Source organism: Oncorhynchus masou, chromosome 18 (assembly GCF_036934945.1).
Source record: "Oncorhynchus masou masou isolate Uvic2021 chromosome 18, UVic_Omas_1.1, whole genome shotgun sequence".
In the NCBI taxonomy this organism is placed as follows: domain Eukaryota; kingdom Metazoa; phylum Chordata; class Actinopteri; order Salmoniformes; family Salmonidae; genus Oncorhynchus; species Oncorhynchus masou.
The window spans coordinates 31,089,457-31,112,450 of record NC_088229.1 but is presented as its reverse complement, the minus strand read 5'-3'; the positions used below and the strand labels follow the sequence as shown (position 1 = coordinate 31,112,450).

The 22,994-nt window shown below is 43.2% G+C and overlaps 1 protein-coding gene across 4 annotated transcripts in view; it reads left to right on the top strand.

The window, feature by feature from the left end:
* The window catches only part of LOC135504394 (protein NDRG3-like), a 60,044-nt gene that overhangs the window by 2,225 nt on the left and 34,825 nt on the right, over positions 1-22,994 (top strand). For all 4 annotated transcript variants that reach the window (XM_064922953.1, XM_064922955.1, XM_064922952.1 and 1 more), the window contains exon 2: positions 19,245-19,333. In XM_064922953.1, coding sequence (XP_064779025.1) covers positions 19,277-19,333 — 57 coding nt within the window. In that variant the 5' untranslated portion in view covers positions 19,245-19,276. The remainder of the gene's footprint in view (positions 1-19,244; positions 19,334-22,994) is intronic.

Here is a 22,994-nt window from a genome sequence, read left to right as displayed (position 1 = left end):
ACCTCTTACCTTGGAATATTGAAGTCTCATGTTAAAAGGGACCACCAACTTTCATATGTTCTCATGTTCTGAGCAAGGAACTAAAACGCTAGCTTTTTTACATGGCACACATTTTACATTGCACATATTTTACATGGCACACATTTTTACATGTCACCTATTGCATATTGGCACATATTACTTTCTTCAACACTTTGTTTTTGCATTATTTAAACCAAATTGAACATGTATCATTATTTATGAGGCTAAATTGATTTTATTGATGTATTATATTAAGTTAAAATAAGTGTTAATTCAGTATTGTTGTAATGGTCATTATTACAAATAAATAAAAATAGTTAGATTAATCGGTATCGGCTTTTTTGGTCCTCCAATAATCGGTATTGGCGTTGAAAAATCATAATCGGTCTACCTCTAGTCTGGGGCCTTACTTACGCTCTACCCAGGACAGGTGGGAGTTGTTGGCAATGGCAAGCAATGATGCCCCCCTCCCTCCGCTGCTACAAAACCTTCTACTGTACTTGCTCTGAATTTTCCAGGTTTCTGATTTTGTGTGTTAGTCGTTGCAGTTTTCTGGTGTAGGAAATCTGAGTGGGGATTTGGACTGGGTCCAAATCCCACTCCAAATCTGCCGCTGCTACAACATATGTCCACTAATCCTTCAGTATGTGTAATGTTTGTTTTATAAACCTGGCCTCTCTTTACTCTGCCCATCCTTTCACCTGCACCCTGGCCATGTAGAAGCTGTTGTATGGTCTCTTTCCATTCCATTGGCTGCCCTTGTTACCTCCTCCATCCTTGATTCTATTTCTGTTGCTGTCCTTGGGGAGGTCTTTGCCAAGCTCTGCTCAGAGCTGGTGGGGTGGGGGAGGAAGGCAGAAATACTGTATGTAAACAATAGTGAAAATGTTATCCTCTGGTCCAGATTACATAATGTTGTTCATGTGTTCATGTGGTTTATTTGTTTAAATGTTTTTCTGTTAACTGCTGGGGCTGGTTGATAGCTGTAATTTTAAGAATTGTGATTTATAGGCTGATCTTGTACCCTTCAGAAATGGACCCTACAGAGCGTAGCACAGTGTTGCAATGTCGCTTTTTGTCATAAAAGGGCCAGCATTCAACTTTTTTTTAACCTGGAAAATGAGAGCTGATTTATTATTCCTTGAGAAGACTGGTCAAGGAAATACCTAGTCAGTTGTACAACTGAATGCCTTCAACTGAAATGTCTCTTCCACATTTTAATCTGGATCAGAGAGGTGCAGGTGGCTGCCTTAATCCACATCTTCGGCGCCCGGGGAACAGTGCCTTGCTCAGGGGCAGAACTACAGATTTTTACCTTGTCAGCTAGGGGATTCGATCCATCAACCTTCTGGTTATTGGCCCAACGCTCTAACCACTAGGATACCTTCCGGGGCAGTATTGAGTGAGGTTTGCAACAAAGTCCCGCCCCTGTGTCTAGATCTTTTTCAATATCCCTTCTGGTATAAACACGCAATCAATGTAGGTTGTGCTACTACTTACTATTCTACTTGCAAGCTTCCTTTTTTTGTGATTTTTAGTTTGAGATTTGCTACGCACAACTATGTCTGTCCAGTTTCAAGGAGCGTCTGTGCAAGCTGCTGAGACAATACGAGCTCCAATACCTTTGATGCGGTTGTATTCAGACAAGCACGCAAAAGACAACCACTGGACGGAGATATCACAATTTAAACACTGATACTGATATCAAAGAAACATGTAGAAAGATTTGGGACCAGTCATTCGCAATCTGAAAAGGGTGAAAGAGACGTGGAGTAGGGCTGCCGACGGTGTGAGTCATGCCGATTGTCCGACAACTAGATTGGCTTTGTGTTTCCTTAACCTCATCAGACACCCATATGCCAGATGCGATATGTACTCTTGTCATGCAGCTGAGTACTTTTGTACGGTGTTTGTGATCTTAAGTTTAGAAGACCTAGTTAGAACATGTTGGCTCTTTTCTGTGTGGGAAAAATTATGAGTGGGAAATATTTAGTGCCTGTGTTATCAACATGATTAGCAGGGCTAGTTCAAACATTTGAAAACAGACAATTGAGTGTGTGCATGTATTAATTAGTTTGAGATGTTTATGGACTCCGTTCCTTTGATAAATCATTTTAACTCTAAGGAGCCCATGGCGATGTTTAAAAGTTATTGCGACATATTCTAATATATTCAACATCTGCTTTGAGGTGGGTGGTGTTTTTGCCGCTCATCTAGGGTGGTTCATTGCCCTTTGGTTCATCATCTCCCCGGCCTGGTTCATCTCAATCAACCTCTGACCCAGCTCCAGTGGCCGGAAGAGGAAGACAGCTGAGGATCCTTTGGACACTGACGTTATGCAGCGGGTGGAAGAGTTACAGAAACAACAGCAGCAGTGTCCAGCAAAGGCAGTCTATGATGTCATGGTACCATGGCTGGTGTCTTCTCCTCCTGATCAATGTCTCCCATTTGTCAGGGACATTGTTTTCCTTTTTTGGGGATTTCTTCTTGTGATAGACATTTGCAGACCTTTTTAGCTTGTAAATAACTATCTGGTTATTTGTACTAAAACTACTACTGTTCTGAATCAGTCACTTTGTAAATGTCTACTGCTTTGTACATGAGCTAGATGAGGCTAATGTCTTTAGGGTCTAGCCTTATTGTCTACAGCTGGACAACCATTTTCACCCATGTACCATAGCAGGATGCATATAATTGTCTATGTTGGTATACTGTGTGACAGTCTTATCCCCCAACAGAGATGTTCCTTTGATAATATTCATGGTAACCGTTGGGTTATATATGAAGATGAACAGTGCCTTAAAGTATTCAGACCCCTTGACTTTTTCCACATTTTGTTACTTTACAGCCTAATTCAAAAATGGATTTAAAAAATGTAAAAATCCTCAGCAATCTAATGTCAAAGCGAAAAAAGGTTTTTATAAATGTTTGCAAATGTGTTATGTAAATAAGGTATGTTTTTAATGGAAGTATTCAGACCCTTTGCTATGAGTTTTGAAATTGATCTCCAGTGCATCCTGTTTCTGTTGATCATCTTTGAGATGTTTCTAACAACTTGATTGGAGTCCACCTGTGGTAAATTGAATGGACATGATTTGGAAAGGCGCACACCTATCTATGTAAGGTCCCAAGCAAAAAACAAACCATGAGGTCGAAGGAATTGTCCATCGAGCGCCGAGACAGGATTGTGTTGAGGCACAGATCTGGGGAAGGGTACCAAAAGAATTCTGCAGCATCGGAGGTCCCCCAAAGAACACAGTGGCCTCCATCTTTCTTATATGGAAGACATTTGGAACCACCAAGACACTTCCTAGAGCTGGCCACTTGGCCCAGCTGAGCAATCAGGGCGAGAAGGGCCTTGGTCAGGGAGGTAACCAAGACCCCAATGGTCACTGACAGAGCTCAAGAGTTCCTCTGGAGATGGGAGAACCTTGCAGAAGGACAACCATCTCTGCAGCACACCACCAATCGGACCTTTATGGTAGATTGGCCAGGCAGAAGCTACTCCTCATTAAAAGGCACATGTTAGCACGCTTGGAGTTTGCCAAAATGCACCTAAAGGACTCAGACCATGAGAAACAAGATTCTCTGGTCTGATTAAACCAAGATTTAACTATTTGGCCTGAATGCCACGCGTCACGTCTGGAGGAAACCTGGCACCATCCCTACGGTGAAGCGTGGTGGTGGCGGCATCATGCTTTGGGGATGTTTTTCAGCGGCAGGGACTGGAGCGAAGATTCACCTTCCAAAAGGACAACGACCCTAAGAACACAGCCATGATGACGCATTTGTGGCTTCGGGACAAGTCTCTGAATGTCCTTGAGTGGCCCAGCCAGAGCCCGGACTTGAACCAGATCGAACATCTCTGGAGAGACCTGAAAATGGCTGTGCAGCAACACTCCCCATACAACCTGACAGAGCTTGAGAGGATCTGCGGAGAATAATGGGAGAAAATCCCCAAATACAGATGTGCTAAGCTTGTAGTGTCATACAGAAGAAGATTCTGCTGTAATCGCTGCCAAAGGTGCTTCAACAAAGTACTGAGTCAAAAGTCTGAATACCTATGTAAATGTCATAACATTTGTAAAAATTTCGAAACCTGTTTTTGTTTTGTCATTTATAGGGTATTGTGTGTCGATTGAGGGGGGGGGGGGACTTTCTTATCCAGTTTAGAATAAGGCTGTAACCTAACAAAATGTGGGAAAGTCAAGGCTTCTGAATGCTTTCCGAAGACACTGTATATGTCATAAATAGTAAAGCTGTTGACACAAGCTGGAAGTCAAATCTATTGAGGACTGTTTATGTGCTATTGACCTGCAAACTATATGAAAACCTTGCCCCTCACACACAGTAAAATCAAGCTGGTGTGAATGAGGGGGAGCCCAGTGCTGGTGTTTTTAACGGAGATCTGTTTACTCCATCTCCTCTGAAGTGTTCTGTGGATAAACATTCCCTTTTCTCTGTTGAGTTGTAAGAACAGTTCAAGCTGTTGCAATTCATTGGGACATGTTTCCTAGGCTAAAAAGTAGTGTTGAAGCATAGAACACCAGACATGTAAAAATCAAATTTATTTGTCACATACACATGGTTAGCAGATGTTAATGCGAGTGTAGCGAAATGCTTGTGCTTCTCGTTCCGACAATGCAGTAATAACCAACGAGTAATCTAACCTAACTATTCCAAAACTACTACCTCGTACACAAGTGTAAAGGGATAAAGAATATGTACATAAAAATATATGAATGAGTGATGGTACAGAACGCCATAGGCAAGATGCAGTAGATGGTATCGAGTATAGTAAATACATATGAGATGAGTATGTAGGGTATGTAAACATATTAGGTAGCATTGTTTAAAGTGGCTAGGGATATATATATATATTTTCCATCAATTGCCATTATTAAAGTGGCAGGAGTTGAGTCAGTGTGTTGGCAGCAGCCACTCAATGTTAGTGGTGGCTATTTAACAGTCTGATGGCCTTGAGATAGAAGCTGTTTTTCAGTCTCTCGGTCCCTGCTTTAATGCACCTGTACTGACCTCGCCTTCTGGATGATAGCAGGGTGAACAGGCAGTGGCTCAGGTGGTTGATGTCCTTGATGATCTTTATGGCCTTCCTGTGACATCGGGTGGTGTAGGTGTCCTGGAGGGCAGGTAGTTTGCCCCCGGTGACGCGTTGTGCAGACCTCACTACCCTCTGGAGAGCCTTACGGTTGTGGGCGGCGCAGTTGCCGTACCAGCCGGTGATACAGCCGGACAGGATGCTCTTGATTGTGCATCTGTAGAAGTTTGTGAGTGCTTTTGGTGACAAGCTGAATTTCTTCAGCCTCCTGAGGTTGACGAGACGCTGCTGCGCTTTCTTCACAATGCTGTCTGTGTGGGTGGACCAATTCAGTTTGTCCGTGATGTGTATGCCGAGGAACTTACTACCCTCTCCACTATTGTCCCATCGACGTGGATAGGGGGGTGCTCCCTCTGCTGTTTCCTGAAGTCCACAATCATCTCCTTTGTTTTGTTGACATTGAGTGTGAGGTTATTTTCCTGACACCACACTCCGAGGGCCCTCAGCTCCTCCCTGTAGGCCGTCTCGTCGTTGTTGGTAATCAAGCCTACCACTGTAGTGTCGTCCGCAAACTTGATGATTGAGTTGGAGACGTGCATGGCCACGCAGTTGTGGGTGAACGGAGTACAGGAGAGGGCTCAGAACGCACCCTTGTGGGGCCCCAGTGTTGAGGATTAGCGGGGTGGAGATGTTATTACCTACCCTCACCACCTGGGGGCGGCACGTCAGGAAGTCCAGTTGCACAGGGCCGGATCGAGACCCAGGGTCTCGAACTTGATGACGAGTTTGGAGGGTACTATGGTGTTAAATGCTGAGCTGTAGTCGACGAACAGCATTCTCACATAGGTATTCCTCTTGTCCAGATCGGTTAGGGCAGTGTGCAGTGTGGTTGAGATTGCATCGTCTGTGGACCTATTTGGCCGGTAAGCAAATTGGAGTGGGTCTAGGGTGTCAGGTAGGGTGGAGGTGATATGATCCTTGACTAGTCTCACAAAGCACTTCATGATGACGGAAGTAAGTGCTACGGGGCAGTAGTCGTTTAGCTCAGTTACCTTAGCTTTCTTGGGAACAGGGACAATGGTGGCCCTCTTGAAGCATGTGGGAACAGCAGACTGGGATAAGGATTGATTGAATATGTCCGTAAACACACCAGCCAGCTGGTCTGCGCATGCTCTGAGGGCACGGCTGGGGATGCCTTCTGGGCCTGCAGCCTTGCGAGGGTTAACACGTTTAAATGTTTTACTCACGTCGGCTGCAGTGAAGGAGAGTCCGCAGGTTTTGGTTTTTGGGCCGTGTAAGTGGCACTGTATTGTCCTCAAAGCGGGCAAAAAAGTAATTTAGTCTGCCTGTGAGCAAGACATCCTGGTTCGAGACGGGGCTGGTTTTCTTTTTGTTATCCGTGATTGACTGTAGACCCTGCCACAAACCTCTTGTGTCTGAGCCGTTGAATTGTGACTCTACTTTGTCTCTATACTGACACTTAGCTTGTTTGATTGCCTTGCGGAGGGAATAGCTACACTGTTTGTATTCGGTCATGTTTCTGGTCACCTTTCCCTGGTTAAAAGCAGTGGTTCTCGCTTTCAGGTTTGGGAATGTTTTAATCGTTGCTATGGGAACGACAGGTGGGTAGCTAGCTAGCTAGTTAACATTTGTAAACAAAAAGGCATAACCACCGGATCCGGAAGTTTGAATGTCGTCACTAGCTGCAGAGTGCCTTCTTGCTTGGTAAGCTAGTCTGGTTCCCCAATGGCCCCCTAATGGATATACACTAGACAAGGTGGACTTCCTCTGGGTGGAACGCAACGACGATGTGGACAAAAGTGCCCATGCGAGTTGTTCGACTGAGGAAAGCTTGTAGCAACCTTAAGCCTACAGTAATGGCAGCATCAACCTCAATATTACACTTTGACATTGTGGAATTGTTTGATACACAATGGAGGTTGACAATCGGTGTGTCATCACCCCAGGAGTCCTGTGTTGTCCTGAGCTCCAGCTGTTGGGCCTTGGGAAAGGACGCTGCTTGTGGGGAGGTAGCCCAGCCTGTCACATCGGTAGCCTGATATTCCCGCTCTATTTTGCCAACTGAGAATCTCCTCTTCCCCTTTAGGATAACTCCCCAGTGTCAGAGATTGTCATACAATCAGACGTATCAAATTGCCCCCCAGCAGCCTGCTAAGGATCTAAAGCCACAGGAAGCGGATCTACCAGTAACGGCACTGCACACAGGTGCCAGGCATGGAGCTGTGCTTTGGCACTTACCAAGTAGGCTACCCAAACAAGACTGTTTTGCGCAGTGTTTGTCTTACAGAATAAAGGAAACACTGGCTACTTCCTGACAGTAGCTGAAAAGCTAAAAATAAATCCACATGTAATCTACACTGAGCACAGTAATTTGATTTATATAGTTAGATTTCTTTCCTAACCAAATGGCAAACTTGTCAGTTTTGCACTGGAGAAAAAGGTCCCTGGGCTTGTGTATCAGTAAGCCCAGTTAATCAGAGCGATGGGGTGGGGAATTCAAAGCAACGCAAAGGAAGGAGCTAACATTTACACATTACCCTGCGACTCATAATGAATATTCTGTTTTGCTTGGCGTTTCACATAGCCTTGTACCTCCCCTGTGGCCTATCCTGGCTGCTTGGTGTCAGTGCCCTAGCTAGGCTAGTCTACCTCTCCTTACCTTAATGGCAAGAATGAACTATTATCCTAACAAATCCCGTGTCTCTATTCTGCCAACCTTTCCACTCTTTTTTGAAGTAGATATCCAAGTTTCTTCAAAATCCACTGACATAGTGTGGAGGGTTTGATTGAACAGATATAACTGGAACCCTGATCTGCACTGTTGTCTTGAATAACAACCTTAGATATTATTGTAGATGATTGGCTTTGCATTGCTTAGCCTGCCACCCGTATGCTACTTGCATCCTGGCTGTCCTGGCTCTCATACTTACATGCCCCCTCATTATTTTTATATTTTATTTAACTAAGCAAGTCAGTTAAGAACAAATTCTTATTTACAATGATTGCCAAACCTGGACGATGCTGGGCCAATTGTGTGCCGCCCTATGGGACTCCCAATCACGGCCGGTTGAGATACAGCCTGGATTTGAACCAGGGTGTCTGTAGTGACGGCTCTAGAACCAAGATGCATTGCCTTAGACCACTGCGCCACTCGGGAGCTGACTATTATTTTCCCCGGTGGCAGTAGCATACACAGGTGCTTGGCAGCTCTCCACAGGTGGATCCTGTCCTGTGCCCTGCTCTGAGAACATGACCCGGGCTGTCACCAGGGAGCCGGAGGCAAAGGGAAACCTGAGCTCGACCTTGAGCTAAACTCTCTTGGCTACTGCTTGGCCAGCACATCTGACCCAGGGGAGAGGGGCACCATTCGAAGGGGCTGCACTGGAATAAAGAAGCCCTACTGTTGAGTGTGACTTGTGTGTTAAAGGGATGGAGCTGGTGATCTTGCTGGAGTGAAGCGCTACTCTGGCCTGCACTTCTGCTAAGGGGCTGTTAAATATTGTATGGAATACTGATAGTGTGGCTTCAAATTATATTTAAAAAAAATCTCTATCCAAAATCCAGCCCTTCTCCTGAATTTTATTTTGATCTTGCTGTATCTGTGGAATGACAGTTCTTCTTTTGAAATGAACTCCATGACAAAGTGGTTGAATGTTAGTCTCTTTCCCCTCATGCGACGCTAATGGTAACCACCCACACACACAGACTTGTTTAAGTTAGCCTGGAGAGCCTCTGTCTTCGTCATCTCCCCCCTGGCCTCCATACATCTTTAATAAAGTAACGTGGCACTGGGCTTCAGCCCATACACTGGGTCCATTTACTTAAGCAGCTATGGTTGACAGACAGAACACCTCAACACTAACGGCAGTCGCCGAGCTATTTCACACACTGGTTTGTTTATAGTCTGTGTATATGCCCAATGTTTCTCTTCAAGCCAAGAAGGACCTGTCACATGCATTTTAGGACAAAATCTGATGTCTGTGAAATTAGTTTTGACAGTCTGTAAGTTCTCATTATTTTCCAGGCTAAAATGTGGCCAAAGCTGATTTTGACGTGAAGGGAGAAGCATTCGACTGTTAAACAGGGTGTGAATGAATGGCTCAGTGGTGTCATAATTCTCATGGAGATACAGTGAGGGGAAAAAGTATTTGATCCCCTGCTGATTTTGTACGTTTGTCCACTGACAAAAATGATCAGTCTATAATTTTAATGGTAGGTTTATTTTAACAGTAAAACAGAATAACAACAAAAAAATCCTGAAAAATGCATGTCAAAAATGTTATTAATTGATTTGCATTTTAATGAGGGAAATAAGTATTTGACCCCCTCTCAATCAGAAAGATTTCTGGCTCCCAGGTGTCTTTTATACAGGTAACGAGCTGAGATTAGGAGCACACTCTTTAAGGGAGTGCTCCTAATCTCAGTTTGTTACCTGTATAAAAGAAACCTGTCCACAAGCAATCAATCAATCAGATTCCAAACTCTCCACCATGGCCAAGACCAAAGAGCTCTCCAAGGATGTCAGGGACAAGATTGTAGACCTATACAAAGCGAATAAACTCTTAAAGACCTAGTAATATTTTACATCAATAGCAGTCAATATTAATCGTCACCTTAATTCGGTCTCATCTGAAAGTTGTAAATTCTTGGTTATCTTCACGAACCCTGGCTAACAAGTTGAAATCAGTAATAAAAAGTTGGGTTTAATTATTTATTTACTAAATACCTAACTAATCACACAGAATTACACATAATTAATCATAACTTGATTACAAATTACGTCATAAAGGAAATCGTCCCAAGCGGGCGGAACAGATATGACCGCTTGTTACACAAAAGAAAAGGGGCTGGGTTTGAGTGAAAGAGCGGGAAGAGAGTAACAAAGGAAGAAGCTGTGCTATCGTAAATACAGTATCTTATGAATTCTAAATTACCGCTCATTTGGAAAAGGAAAATGCAATAAATATTTACTCTTAAGCTGCGCTTCAGTAGTTTGGTGGTAGATGGAAGGCCGTGTTGCCAAACAGAGTCCTTTGTCCTTTGAAGAATGTCTCTGGTGGTCAATTGGATACGTTGTAGTAACGTCGGTGTGTGATAGACGGAATACTCTGTCTGTTCCTTCCTAACCCTCGTTTGCAGCTGCTGCTGCTAACTCAACGGCTAGGAGGTATCACTTCTATAGTGAATAAGAGTTTAAAGTTCATTACATTCGCAACCAAAGCTCACGCTGATGTTGGCTTCGTTCTGTAGTTATTAGCTGATCCATTCTGACATCGGACGTTTGTCCTCACATCCTTGGAACAGGAGGTCATATTGTCATATAGTGGAGCGAGAAGGGTGTGTCTGAAAAGTTTTATAACCCATGCCTCTTCACAGAGGCGGGCCACTGATTGAGCAGAGCCCTAACCTTATGAAAACCCAATTCTCACATTTTAGAAGCTAAAATCACATTTCATCCCATCACGAATTATTTCATATTCAAACATTGAACAACAATTCCATGTGAATCCGATAACTCTGTGTAGACTTTCCACTGTAGAGTTTGTCATCTTATCATTGATGAGAATGTCTCAAATGACAACTGAACTGACATCATATTCATTAAGTACCACTGCATATGTTCAATTGGTCCGATTACCAGAATATAGTTCATTTCCCCCCACCTTCTGATGTTAACCAAGGGGTTTGCAAATGTAACATCAGTAGGGTAGAGAAAGGAAAAAGGGGGAGAGGTATTTATGACTGTCATAAACCTACCCCCAGGCCAACGTCATGACACCGTTGATGTCTGGTGAGGACCTGCCTTACAACAGACCTACAAGCCCTCAGTCCAGCCTCTCAAACGTGTATTGCGGACAGTCTGAGCACTGATGGAGGGATTGTGCGTTCCTGGTGTAACTCGGGCAGTTGTTGGATGGATGTACCATGCAGGTGTTGTTACACATGGTCTGCCACTGCAAGGACGATCAGCTGTCCGTTCTGTCACCCTGTAGCACTGTCTTAGGGGTCTCACAGTATGGACATTGCAATTTATTGCCCTGGCCACATCTGCAGTCCTCATGTCTTCTTGCAGCATGCCGAAGGTATGTTCACGCAGATGAGCAGGGGCCCTGTGCATCTTTATTTGGTGTTTTTCAGAGTCAGTAGAAAGGCCTCTTTAGTGTCCTAAGTTTTCATAACTGTGACCTTAATTGCCTACTGTCTGTAAGCTGTTAGTGTCTTCACGACCATTTCCTCGCCCCTGCCTGGGCTCAAACCTAAATGTAAAGTAAATACCTAAATGTTTCAAGCAGACCACCATCGTCCTTGTGCCCAAGAACAACAAGGTAACATGTCTAAATGACTATCGACCCGTAGCACTCACATCTGTAGCCATAAAATGTTTTGAAATGTTTTGGTCATGGCTCACATCAACACCATCATCCCAGACACCCTGGACCCACTCCAATTCGAATACCACCCCAACAGATCCACAGATGATGCCATTGCACTCAACACAGCCCTTTCACACCTGGACACACAAGTAATGCCTAAGTGAGAATGCTGTAAACTAACTACAGCTCAGCGTTCAACACCACAATGCCTGCCAAGTTCATCACTAAGCTAAGGACCCTAGGATTAAACCCCTCCCTCTGCAACTGGATGCTGGACTTCCTGATGGGCTGCCTCCAGATGGTGAGGGTAGGCAACACCACATCCGCCACACTGACCCTCATCACTGGGGCCCCTCAGGGGTGTGTGGTTCGTCCCATCCTGTTCACCCATGACTGCTTGACTGGGCATGACTCCAACACCATCATTAAGTTGCCTGATCAACAACAATGGCAGTGAGGTGACAGGACAACAACCTCTCACTCAACATCAGCAAGCCAAAGGAGCTGATCGGGGACTACAGGAAACTGAGGGCTGAGCTTCAAGTTCCTAGGCGTCCACGTCACAAATAACCTATCACGGTCAAAACAAATCAACAGTTGTGAAAAGGGCACGACAACTCCTTTTCCCCCTCAGGAGGCTGAAAGGCTTTGGCCCTCACATCCTCAAAGTTCTACAGTTGCACCATTGAGAGTATCTTGGCTGGTTGCATCACCACTTGGTATGGCAACTGTTTGGCATCCGACCGCAAGTCGCTACATAGGATAGTGCGTATGGCCGAGTACATCACTGAGGCCGAGCTCCCTGCCATTCAGGACTTCCATACCAGGTGGTGTCAGAGGAAAGTCCTATAAATTGTCAGACTCCAGCCACCCAAGTCATAGACGGGTCCCTCTGCTACTGCATGGCAAGCGGTACCGGAGCGCTTAGTCTGGGACCAAAAGGCTCATGAACAGCTTTTACCCCCAAACCACAAGACTGCGGAACAGTTAATCAAATGGCTACCTGGGCTATTTGCGTTGACCACCTTTTTGCACTGACATGCTTGCATTGGCTCTATGCACACTCACTGGACACACACTGACACTCCAACACACACACGCAGACATATTGAAGCCACACTTTCAAACTCGTACCATACACTGCTTCTACTGTTTATTTATCCTCATTGTCTAGTCACGTATAACCTCAACGACCTGGTACCCCTGCACATGGACTTGGTACCGGTAATCCTTGTATATAGCCTCCTTATTGTGTTTCTATTTGCAACGGAAAAATAACTTTTTAACTGTCGCTAATTGGGATCCAAATATAAAGTTCATTGAGAGGAAATATTGCTGCCATTTCAGACCATATTAGAACTCAGACAGATTATCAACCAGTCAAGCCTGCTGTGATGGAGTTTTTTGTTGTTGTTGATTTTGCACTGCGTCATTAGCCAGGATTTTCCTTGCATGGTGGTGGAACCCTTCAGAGCAAGCTCAGTGAGGGTTAGGGGACCCGGTCCATTGACCAACAGAGCTCAGACTTAAACCTATACTGTCCCCTGCGCTCGTTTGGTACAGTTTCTAATTTTAAGCACAGATGCAGACTGACAGTGGGCCAGGAGAAGTTCAAATGGGCTCTGATTGCACACTGGGTCCAGTGAATGGAGGTAATTGACCACTAGCAGTGCCAGTGGTCCTGCCCCTCCACCCCACGACTCTGACTCTGTCCCTCCCTTTGGTCTGTCTCCCGGCCAGGCCTGCAGGGTTGTGTGCTGAGTGGGGAAATTCAACTTTTTGGTCCACCAGCCACTGTGGCAGGTAGATGGAAAAAAATATACCAGTCACTAGTGAAAAGTTAAACAGTTCTACAACTGAACAACAAAATGCTGAGTGATACGGCTTATTATTAGTTCAGGGCTCTAACGCTGACATTTTTTTCAAGGGGTACGGAAGTTGATGTTTACAATTATTTAAGTCTTTTAATTGTAATAAATTACAAAGTTTAATGAATTAAAGGTTTTTGGTCTGTTCCATGCTCAGTTAAGCACAATTTACCCCCAAATATTTGAGTCTTTAGCTATCCCTTTTTAAGTGGCAGGCCATTATCGTGGTAACTGCACTCCGTGTCTATCAGTGATGTCTGTTCTACTAGCGGTCTTTTGAAGCAAATTTCAAACTAATATTGAAAAACAACCTAGCGTGTGACTAGCCAAGTAACACTAGGACAAAGTCACAGTTTTTCATAACCTATCAGCTCAATTCAACCAACTTCTACATTTGGGCTTTGGATCGAAAATAAATAAATCATGTTCCCGAAAATTGTGACCACCAGCCAATGTGGTCGGTGAAATAGAAATTCTTACCCGCCAATGCCAAAATCTACCCGTATGTGGTGGGTGTTAATAATGCACCCTAGCAGTGTGACCGAGCCATCAGCCCTGTGATTAGGCTGGCAGATTACTGCACTTTAATTGCCCTCTGTCTATATATTGTCTTTGCTTCTCTCTCCTCTCTAGTTTTGTCCCGTCTTTTAACATTTCGGTTCCTCTTCTTAATTTCCCTTTTCCATTTAATAGAGGTCCTTTAGAATCTAAATTGTGTGGTTGGGTAATGGGGACAACCAACAGTCTCTTCTCGTGCCTGATGATGATTGGTCACCATGGCAACTACCCGCAAGGTTTTGTTCGGGTAGATGTTGAAATCTGTCTGAAAAATTGGGTTATCAGTCACCATGATCTATCCCCCAGTAGGAATAACCAGATTTCTCCATCTTTGTATGTCGGTCATTACAGGAAGTGATTGATTGGTGATCCCCTTGTCTTTAGTCTTATGAATTGTGCTGGGCTGAACGGGAGGGTAAAGGAGAGACATATACAGTAGGCAGAAGACTGGCTGGGACATAGATTGGCGACTGTCTGGGAAAGGCCTATTACAGCGGCACTGATTGTCTGCACTGTAGTCTCAACTCTGTCTCCAACAGTCCTGGCACTGACCCTCTTCTGTCTGCTTCTCTCAAACTCTCATTATCAACTCAGCTGACAGACTGTTTTAGTCTCTTCTTATTCTTCCTTTATGAAAATGAGGCTATATTAGATTACAATTGACATGTGAGCAGCATACCCTGTGTTGAAAGACATCATGGACAGGACATTAGTGTATATGACTCATGGTTTGTGATTGACATGTTGGGAAATGTAATTTGTGTGATCTTTCCATGAGAAAGGTAATCTCAGTCGTGTGTGTGTGTGTGTGTGTGTGTGCGTGTGTGTGTGCCCTGATTTAGAGGGCGGTCTGTGTGAGAGGTCTGTGTTATTCCACCATCACTGACTGACTCATCCAGGGCTCACAGCTTCAGACAAAGTGTCTCTGTTGCTGTGACTCCAGAGCAATGAAATTTGTATGCCATCACTCACGCAGCTTGTGTGTGTGTGTGTGTGAGAGAGAGAGAGATATGGACAAGAATCCATATTGCAATAAGTTGCCTGAATTGATGCGATAATGATAAATATACAGAACAAAAATATAAACGCAACAATTTAAAATATTTGACTGAGTTACAGTTCATATAATGAAATCAGTCAATTGGAATATTGAATTAGGCCCTAATCTATGAATTTCATATGCCTGGGAATACAGATATGCATCTGTTGGTCACAGATACCTTACAAAAAAAGGTAGGGGTGTGGATTAGAAAAACAGTCAGTACCTGGTGTGACCACCATTTGCCTCATGAGGCACGGCATATTTCTTTCACATAGAGTTGATCAGGCTGTTGATTGTGGCCTGTGGAATGTTGTCCCATTCCTCTTCAATGGCTTTGCAGAGTTGCTGGATGTCGGAGGGAACTGGAACACAATGTTGTTTGCATCGGTCGAGAGCATCCCAAAAATGCTCAATTAAGGAAATGTCTGAGTATGCAAGCCATGGAAGAACTGGCCATCTTCATGGTATCTCTGTGCATTCAAATGGCCATCGATAAAATGCAATCGTGTTGGTTGTCTGTAACTTATGCCTGCCCATACCATAACCCCACCCCCACCATCGGGCACTCTGTTCACAAGGTTGACATCGGCCCACCGCTCGCCCAAAGGGGTCCTAAAATTCTAAACCAAATAGCTAAATGTGACCATCCTAAAACAGTTCCATATGTTAGCTTAGTACCCATCCCCAAAGGCTTAGACTTTTAGAGGTTAAGTGTAGTCAGATGTAAGGTGGATGATTGTCTTCTCTGTCGATGGAGATTCTCCACCCATGTGACTCGTCATAATTCCAGCATGATCCAGAAGTTTGCAAGATCCATCGACTTCACTCTTATTCTTTTATTTTTTTACATGTCTTTTTCTCTCCACAAGCTGCTGTGGCTTGTCGTATTTACTCTCTTGACCTGTGTTGTCTTACACTAATTTCTTTGTCTTTCGCTGCCATCCATTCAGAACTGTTCTCCTTCAGAAAAGCGAACCACTTAGCATAGTCTGACACAGCCATTGAGCTGATTTTAACATGGTGGGAGAAATAATTCTTCAGAGCATCTCCAGTTATCTGTCAGTAGTGTAGGCATGCTGATTGGCTGTGAGTAGACCGTTTTATGATTCATTTTTTATCAACCACCCCTTCCATCCCTCTTCAGTAGCACAAATTATACAGAGTAAGCTCATTTATGGTGCTAGTATACTATATTTTAGAAAATTGCTATTTCATATTTTGTATGTAGTTTGGTTGAAATGGCACTACCCCAAGTGGGCACCCGTGGAAAATAATTGGCATTTTGGTTTCGTATCTCAGCTTCTGTTTGAATGTGCCTATTCCAATTGTTGGGAGGGGCAAAATACTTTTAAAAATGTTGTATTTTACCAGGTAAGTTGACTGAGAACACGTTCTCATTTACAGCAACGACCTGGTGAATAGTTACAGGGGAGAGGAGGGGTATTAATAAGCCAATTGTAAACTGGGGATTATTAGGTGACCGTGATGGTTTGAGGGCCAGGTTGGGAATTTAGCCAGGACACCGGGGTTAACACCCCTACTCTTACAATAAATGCCATGGGATCTTTAATGACCTCAGAGAGTCAGGACACCCGTTTAACGTCCCATCCGAAAGACTGCACCCTACACAGTGCAGTGTCCCCAATCACTGCCTTGAGGCATTGGGATATTTTTTAGACCATAGGAAAGAGTGCCTCCTACTGGCCCTCCAACACCACTTCCAGCAGCATCTGGTCTCCCATCCAGGGAGTGACCAGGACCAAACCTGCTTAGCTTCAGAAGCAAGCCAGCAGTGGTATGCTGACTTGGATACTCCACATTCTTTTAGCCTCTTTCTAACAAGAACTTCTACAGGCTTTCATACCAAATGTGAGGTGAAAGCCTGGTGGAGTCTATAGTAACCTTAATCTTCTGGGTCAGGGCGTCCATCCTCAGCCCCACTACATATTTCCCCCTCGCTGTGTCCAACTTTACCTCTGCCACATTGAAGGAAATGTGAGATCCCACCTCAAATCCTTGATAGCATGTGGAATATTGCCTCATCTCCTCCAATATCCAGTATACTTGGCTGATCTGGTTTTAGTTGAGATTTGTTATATTTTGCTTTGCCCCCCCGACCACTTATAGCTTGCTGTTGACTTCTCTGCCCTCTGGTAAGAGCAGCAAAGCTGAAGAGCTCATCAAAGCTCTCATCTAAGCTGCCTTCTATTTTCAGCCTACACTTTCAAATCAGTTGGTTTTCTGTCTGGAAAAAATGCATTCCAGATTATGTGTACGAGAGCTTGTGAGGGACTGTGTGACAGAAGCATGCTGGCAGTTATCATCAGGGCAAGTGTTCATCTTGCTCTGGCTCTACACAATGAGTGCTCATCTACCCCACATATAATTGTTCCCCACAATGAAATCGGGGAGGGGACTGTGGATCTGTCTCCGTTCGTATGGTAGTCACACGATATCTACGACAGCACTGGGACGATTTTTGACATCTTGGGTGAATGATGCGTCTTGCCTTAGAGATCAGGCATATACAAAATTACACTGATTGGCGGGAGCTAAAGTAATTATTATCCAATGTGACTTAGTCATGCACGCATACATTTAACATATGGGTGGTCTTGGGCTTCGAACACACTACCCTGGCATTACAAGCGCCATGATCTACCAACTGAGTTACAAAGGACCCGTTAATCACATGCTGCATAATTCGTGTTGGACAACATGTTCACTGTTGCCTTGTTAGATTTGCAACTGGAACAGACTTGGCAATGTTCACTAAGAAGACAGAGCAGCACAGAGAGAGAGGCGTGTTCACAAAATCACTGGACATTCATCACAGTAAGGAGGACATCCACTGCTTGTGATCCTGTTTCACCAGATTGTTGTCCCATTCTCTTCTGGCTCATTTCACCTTTACTCTACCATTCAGACATTGGTCACACAGTGATGACACGCTGTCATATACTCCCCTACTGCAACAGGACAGGGAGATGACGTTGGCTGTCTGAGCACAGCATTGTCTGCAGTTGGCATGTCAATCAATGTAATTTATTTTCTCTTTCTTAGTGCACCCTCAGTGTGCAATAATATTAGAGATCCTGGTGCACTGTGAGTGTTCAAATGTCTGCCAGTGAATTGCTGAAAATTGCCCTAGTGTTCCATTTAGGGTTTTACATAAGTAGGCTGTACTACGGCAATCGAATCTCAATCACATTGGAAATACTAGACACATTGGAAATACTAACTAGAACTACAGAAAGATTCAGTCAACACCACTGGGTCGTTCCACCATCAAAAAGCACAAGACAGAGTATTTTGACACCCACTATATAAATATGTTTCTGTAGTTAGAAACTGTTAAGATTGGCATTCCTGACACATTTTTTTGCTTAAATAACATTTTATCGCTGAGAAATTAAGCTAATTGATTGCACCCAAATTGACAATTTTAATTCATAGGATTCAGATCATATTCAATAAATACTGTACCCAACATCTGATTTGGACAAACTTTTTGCTACAAATGAGTAAGCCATGAGAACTCCATCCAAAACGGGAAAAAGCCACCCACGGACACCCCATGCAAACTCAGCCCAACCGGTATACAGTATCAGTTTTCTGTTTAACAAATAGTAGAAAGCTGTAATGTATTCCCTGTGAATCTGGTGACTGTCTGTCTGTCCCCCCCCCCCTCCCTTGCAGAGAAATTAGTAATTGAAGTCGCTTGCATTATTTACCTTAAATTACAGTGGGGCAAAAAAGTATTTAGTCAGCCACCAATTGTGCAAGTTCTCCTACTTAAATAGATGAGAGGCCTGTAATTTTCATCAAAGGTACACTTCAACTATGATGGACAAAATGAGAAGGAAAAAAATCCTGAAAATCACACTATGATTTTTAATGAATTTATTTGCAAATTATGGTGGAAAATGAAGATGCCAATCTTACCTGTTTCTAACCATAAACTATTTCAATCTGAGATTGTGGGTGTCTTGGCTTGCTGAAATGACATGACTGGAGTTGTTCCATATGTCATCCCTTTTCCTATATTGTCAGTGAACAATGTTTTTAAAGGGCTCCATTATCAAATGTTGGCTGTGTGCCTCACTGTGTCCATAGCAACAGAGCCGCTGGTTTCTCCTTTGTTGGAGTTTGCTGTCCTCCTCCTCAGACTTCTTTTGATGATGGAAGGATAGTGGATATCATTTATCGAGTTGAAGTCAGGGAAATAAGTTAGTGGTGGTGGTAGTAGCTTACAACTGCTTCCTGTGAAGAAGACTGACACTCCTCTTTGTCTTCCCCAGGTGTGATTGACTGCTGTCAGACCTAAGTTACGATGGATGAGCTCCAGGATGTGCAGCTGACTGAGATCAAGCCCCTGCTCACAAATAAGGTGAGTGGACAGAAAGATCACACAAATGTACATTTTAGTCATTTAGCAGATGCTCTTATCCAGAGCGACTTACTTAGTGAGTGCATACATTTTCATACCGGTCTCCCATGTGAATCGAACCCATAACCCTGGCATGGCAAGTGCCATGCTTTACCAAGTGAGAGAGATGCGCGCACACACACACACTTTCCTTAACACTAATACCCATATACCCCTTTCAGTATGTAAGTACCCGCTAGAGAAAGATTCATCTACTGTGATCAACCTAAATAAATACCATCGGAAAAAAATAATTGATTGAATGTAGTTATGTCTTAAGAATATTTTGTTTATATTGAATAATGATATGTTAAATTTTTTGAAGGACATAAAATGCATGTAAGTATATGTTTTATTCCACAAAGAAATAGGCTACTGCAACATGTAGGCCTCACATTTTTTCGTTTCTCTTACATTAAAAACATTAGTGTAATACATTTAATTTAATTTGTAGATTCGATTAGTACTTGAGTTACAGTAAGTAATAGTGTTGTTACAGCGAAACAAAGTAGAAACGAAAGAGATTATAAGCAAATGGCGCAGGTCAAATTATTTGTCGTAATGGTAGGCCTTAACACCAACATTTGATAAATAGCCTAGTGCATAAACAATTGTATGCATAAACAATAGTGTTGCATGGTATTCTGAAACTTTTGAACGGTTTGGTACTAGAATTTTTGTTACTTTTGGTACTTCTGTGCAGCCGATATTCCCCTTTTATAGGGTGAGCACTCTGGTCTGTGTGGGCTGTATCACTCAGGCTGCACAGAAGTTGACACACTCGCGACACGTAATGTAGAACTGAAACCGTTAGGACATTGTTTTGTGAACAGTAACTAACAGGCTAGAACACTTTACAATGCAAGAAGATAACCTACAAAGCTAGAAGCTACTGGTAACTTTTCTTGCTAACTTACAGCTGAAGCTAACCTCAATTCACTACCCCTAGTACCTTGTTTGTGATAATAGGCAAACTATAATGCAAAATATGCTAATTTCAAAGCTGATTTGCCCCCAACTCTTTATTAAGGGAAGATGAAGGGAAGAGGAAGAGCAGTTTGCGCTGCTGCCACAATTCTTAAACTATTGTTCTAAATTCAATCACCCTCTTCATCCTCATCATTCAGTTAATTCAATCGTGAAGTCGTGCACAATTATTATTTTCGATCTGGTTTCTGTCACCCATTCATCCATTGGCGTCATTCATTCAGTGTGGTGTCGTGACTTTACTTTCATTCAATCTGATGACTGCTATTTATCCAATGTTTAATTGTTACCCGATTTATTTATTTTTTATTATTTTTTTTTTTAAATTATTATTATTATTTTTATTAATCATGTAACAATTAACTCATTAGGGATTTGGGGCACCACAAAAGCGGTTGTTTAAGGAGTTACCATCTCCCGAATTAAACTCTAAAGGTCTACCTATCACATCCATAAAACAGTCAACGTAAGCTTTGTAGCATTCTTGGATCTGCAAAAACCCCAGCTTTACTCATGACTCAGTACTACACAAATTGGTTTAATTATGTATTTACTAACTAGCTAAATATTTACACAGGATAACATACACTTAATACATGAGACAGACACAATTGACACTTATTGTTGATACATTTTTAGAACTATTCTCACAGTAATCATATACTTTGCACATGAACCGCTACTTGTTTGGAGTAAGAAACCATGAATGTATTTATGTGTGAATACCGTTCGGCCTTTATCTCTGTCGAAACCAGCCCTCCTTAGGAAGGTTGATGGCCTTTCAGCGGCATTCTTGTAAGGCTTTGATTGTCCGAAGGGTCCGGACCCATCTCTTCTACTGTTGTTCACTCTGGAAGATGCTCCTGGCAAGAGCTTGGCTAGCCAGCCGTGTCAATGGTTCCCACTGGGGGATGAGAGTAGCGTAATAAGGTGATTTGAGAAAAGTTGAACAGCAGGATGATTTGAAGGGTAGTAGGATGGTCCCACTTAGTCGCTTTTTTACATATTTGACTTAAGACAGCTATTCAGCTGTACCAGTGATTGTCCGAGAGAGGAGTTTTCTCCACCTTGTGTCGAAAGTCAGATTTTGAACCACTTTACACTCGCAGCTGCAGCCTGGCGATGTTCTGGTCTAGTCTGGGAGGTGAGTTGATTTTCTTCCCCTCATGTTGAGGATCAAAGTTCCAACTATTTAAAAAAAATGTAGGCTACCGCCTCACATTTTTCTGGTCTAAAATTAATTTCTGTTCCAACCCTTTTTTGCACTCTGGCTGTTCCATCAGTCTGACATGCTCTCTGACCTCACTCGTGGCATGGCTACTTACTGTGCACAGTTTATAGAAGACAAATGCTCTTATGGCTTCTAAAATCACATTCCTCAAAAATAATTTAATGTTTTATATTTCGTATACAATGTTAAGAATGGAAAGGGAACATACTTTCCAAGGTACAGTATTTCCTTTATAATGACATCACAAAATATAAACCAATATGATATTTGTTTTCTGTAGATCATCACTGACCATTCCCATGTTCTTATGTTAGAAATATTGTTCCAGTATTCGCTTTAGAAACTGTTAGCGTTTCGGTGGAAAGACTGTCTGTTAACAAAGACATTCCTTTGATTAATACTGGAGTGGAAAATTTATGACAGTCTGAGCTGTCAACCCCCACCCGCTCGCTCCCTCCCATCTTCTGTGGGTGAGAGAGGTTTGGTTACGGTCAACCATTGTCAAGCTGATCTGACCTATTGGCTCCTCACAGGACAGTCATGACAGAGGAGAAGGACACATTAACGCCTGGGTACCAACGCCTTACGGGGCATTTGTCTTGGCCCCTTAAAAGGTAGTAATAGGTGTGTGGGGGGGAACTGGTAAATAACCTCAATACTTTTCTGCTTGTGATTTTAAACAATTCTGACAATTTTAAGTAATGTAAAATACAAATATTTTGGTAAAGTAAGGGAAGGAGCAGAGTGGCCTTTGGTGGTTCTAGTGTTAACTACCACTTTCACAATCCTTTAGTCCCAAATAGGTTCACCTTTCACTAGCCTCGCGTGATCATTTAGCCATTGCAAGAACTACATCTAAACAGAGGGTCCATGTACAGCTGTCAATCTCCACATCTACATGTTATCAGTCTGCTGACATAACCCATACTGCTTCTGCACTGGTAACCTTTGGAAACCAGGCTGGAGGAGATGATATGAGAGGCTGAGCCAAAGTGTAATGGATTTACATTTGCTCAAGGCCACATCGACCGAGTCGGCTCGGGGATTCGAACCAGCAAACTTTTTGGTTAATGGCCCAACGCTCTTAACCGTTAGGCTACCTGCCGCACTAGAAGTAATGGTAGATTAGATGAGACTGTATTGGTAGTTAGCAGGCACTTGGAGCTGATAAAAGATTTACATTGTCAGGAAGAGGGCTTGCATAGTGGGCTATATTTGATCTCACAGTGAATCAACCATAAGTTTTAAAACAGCATCTCACTTTGCTCACTACACTATGGTGGGTGGCTGAGGCACTTGAACCACTCTGCAAGCTTAAACCCCTTGACCTTGCCTTGTTAGATATGGCCTGACTAACTGTAGTGGGGAATGTGACCGTGAGTGAAAGCATGTTTGTTCTGACTG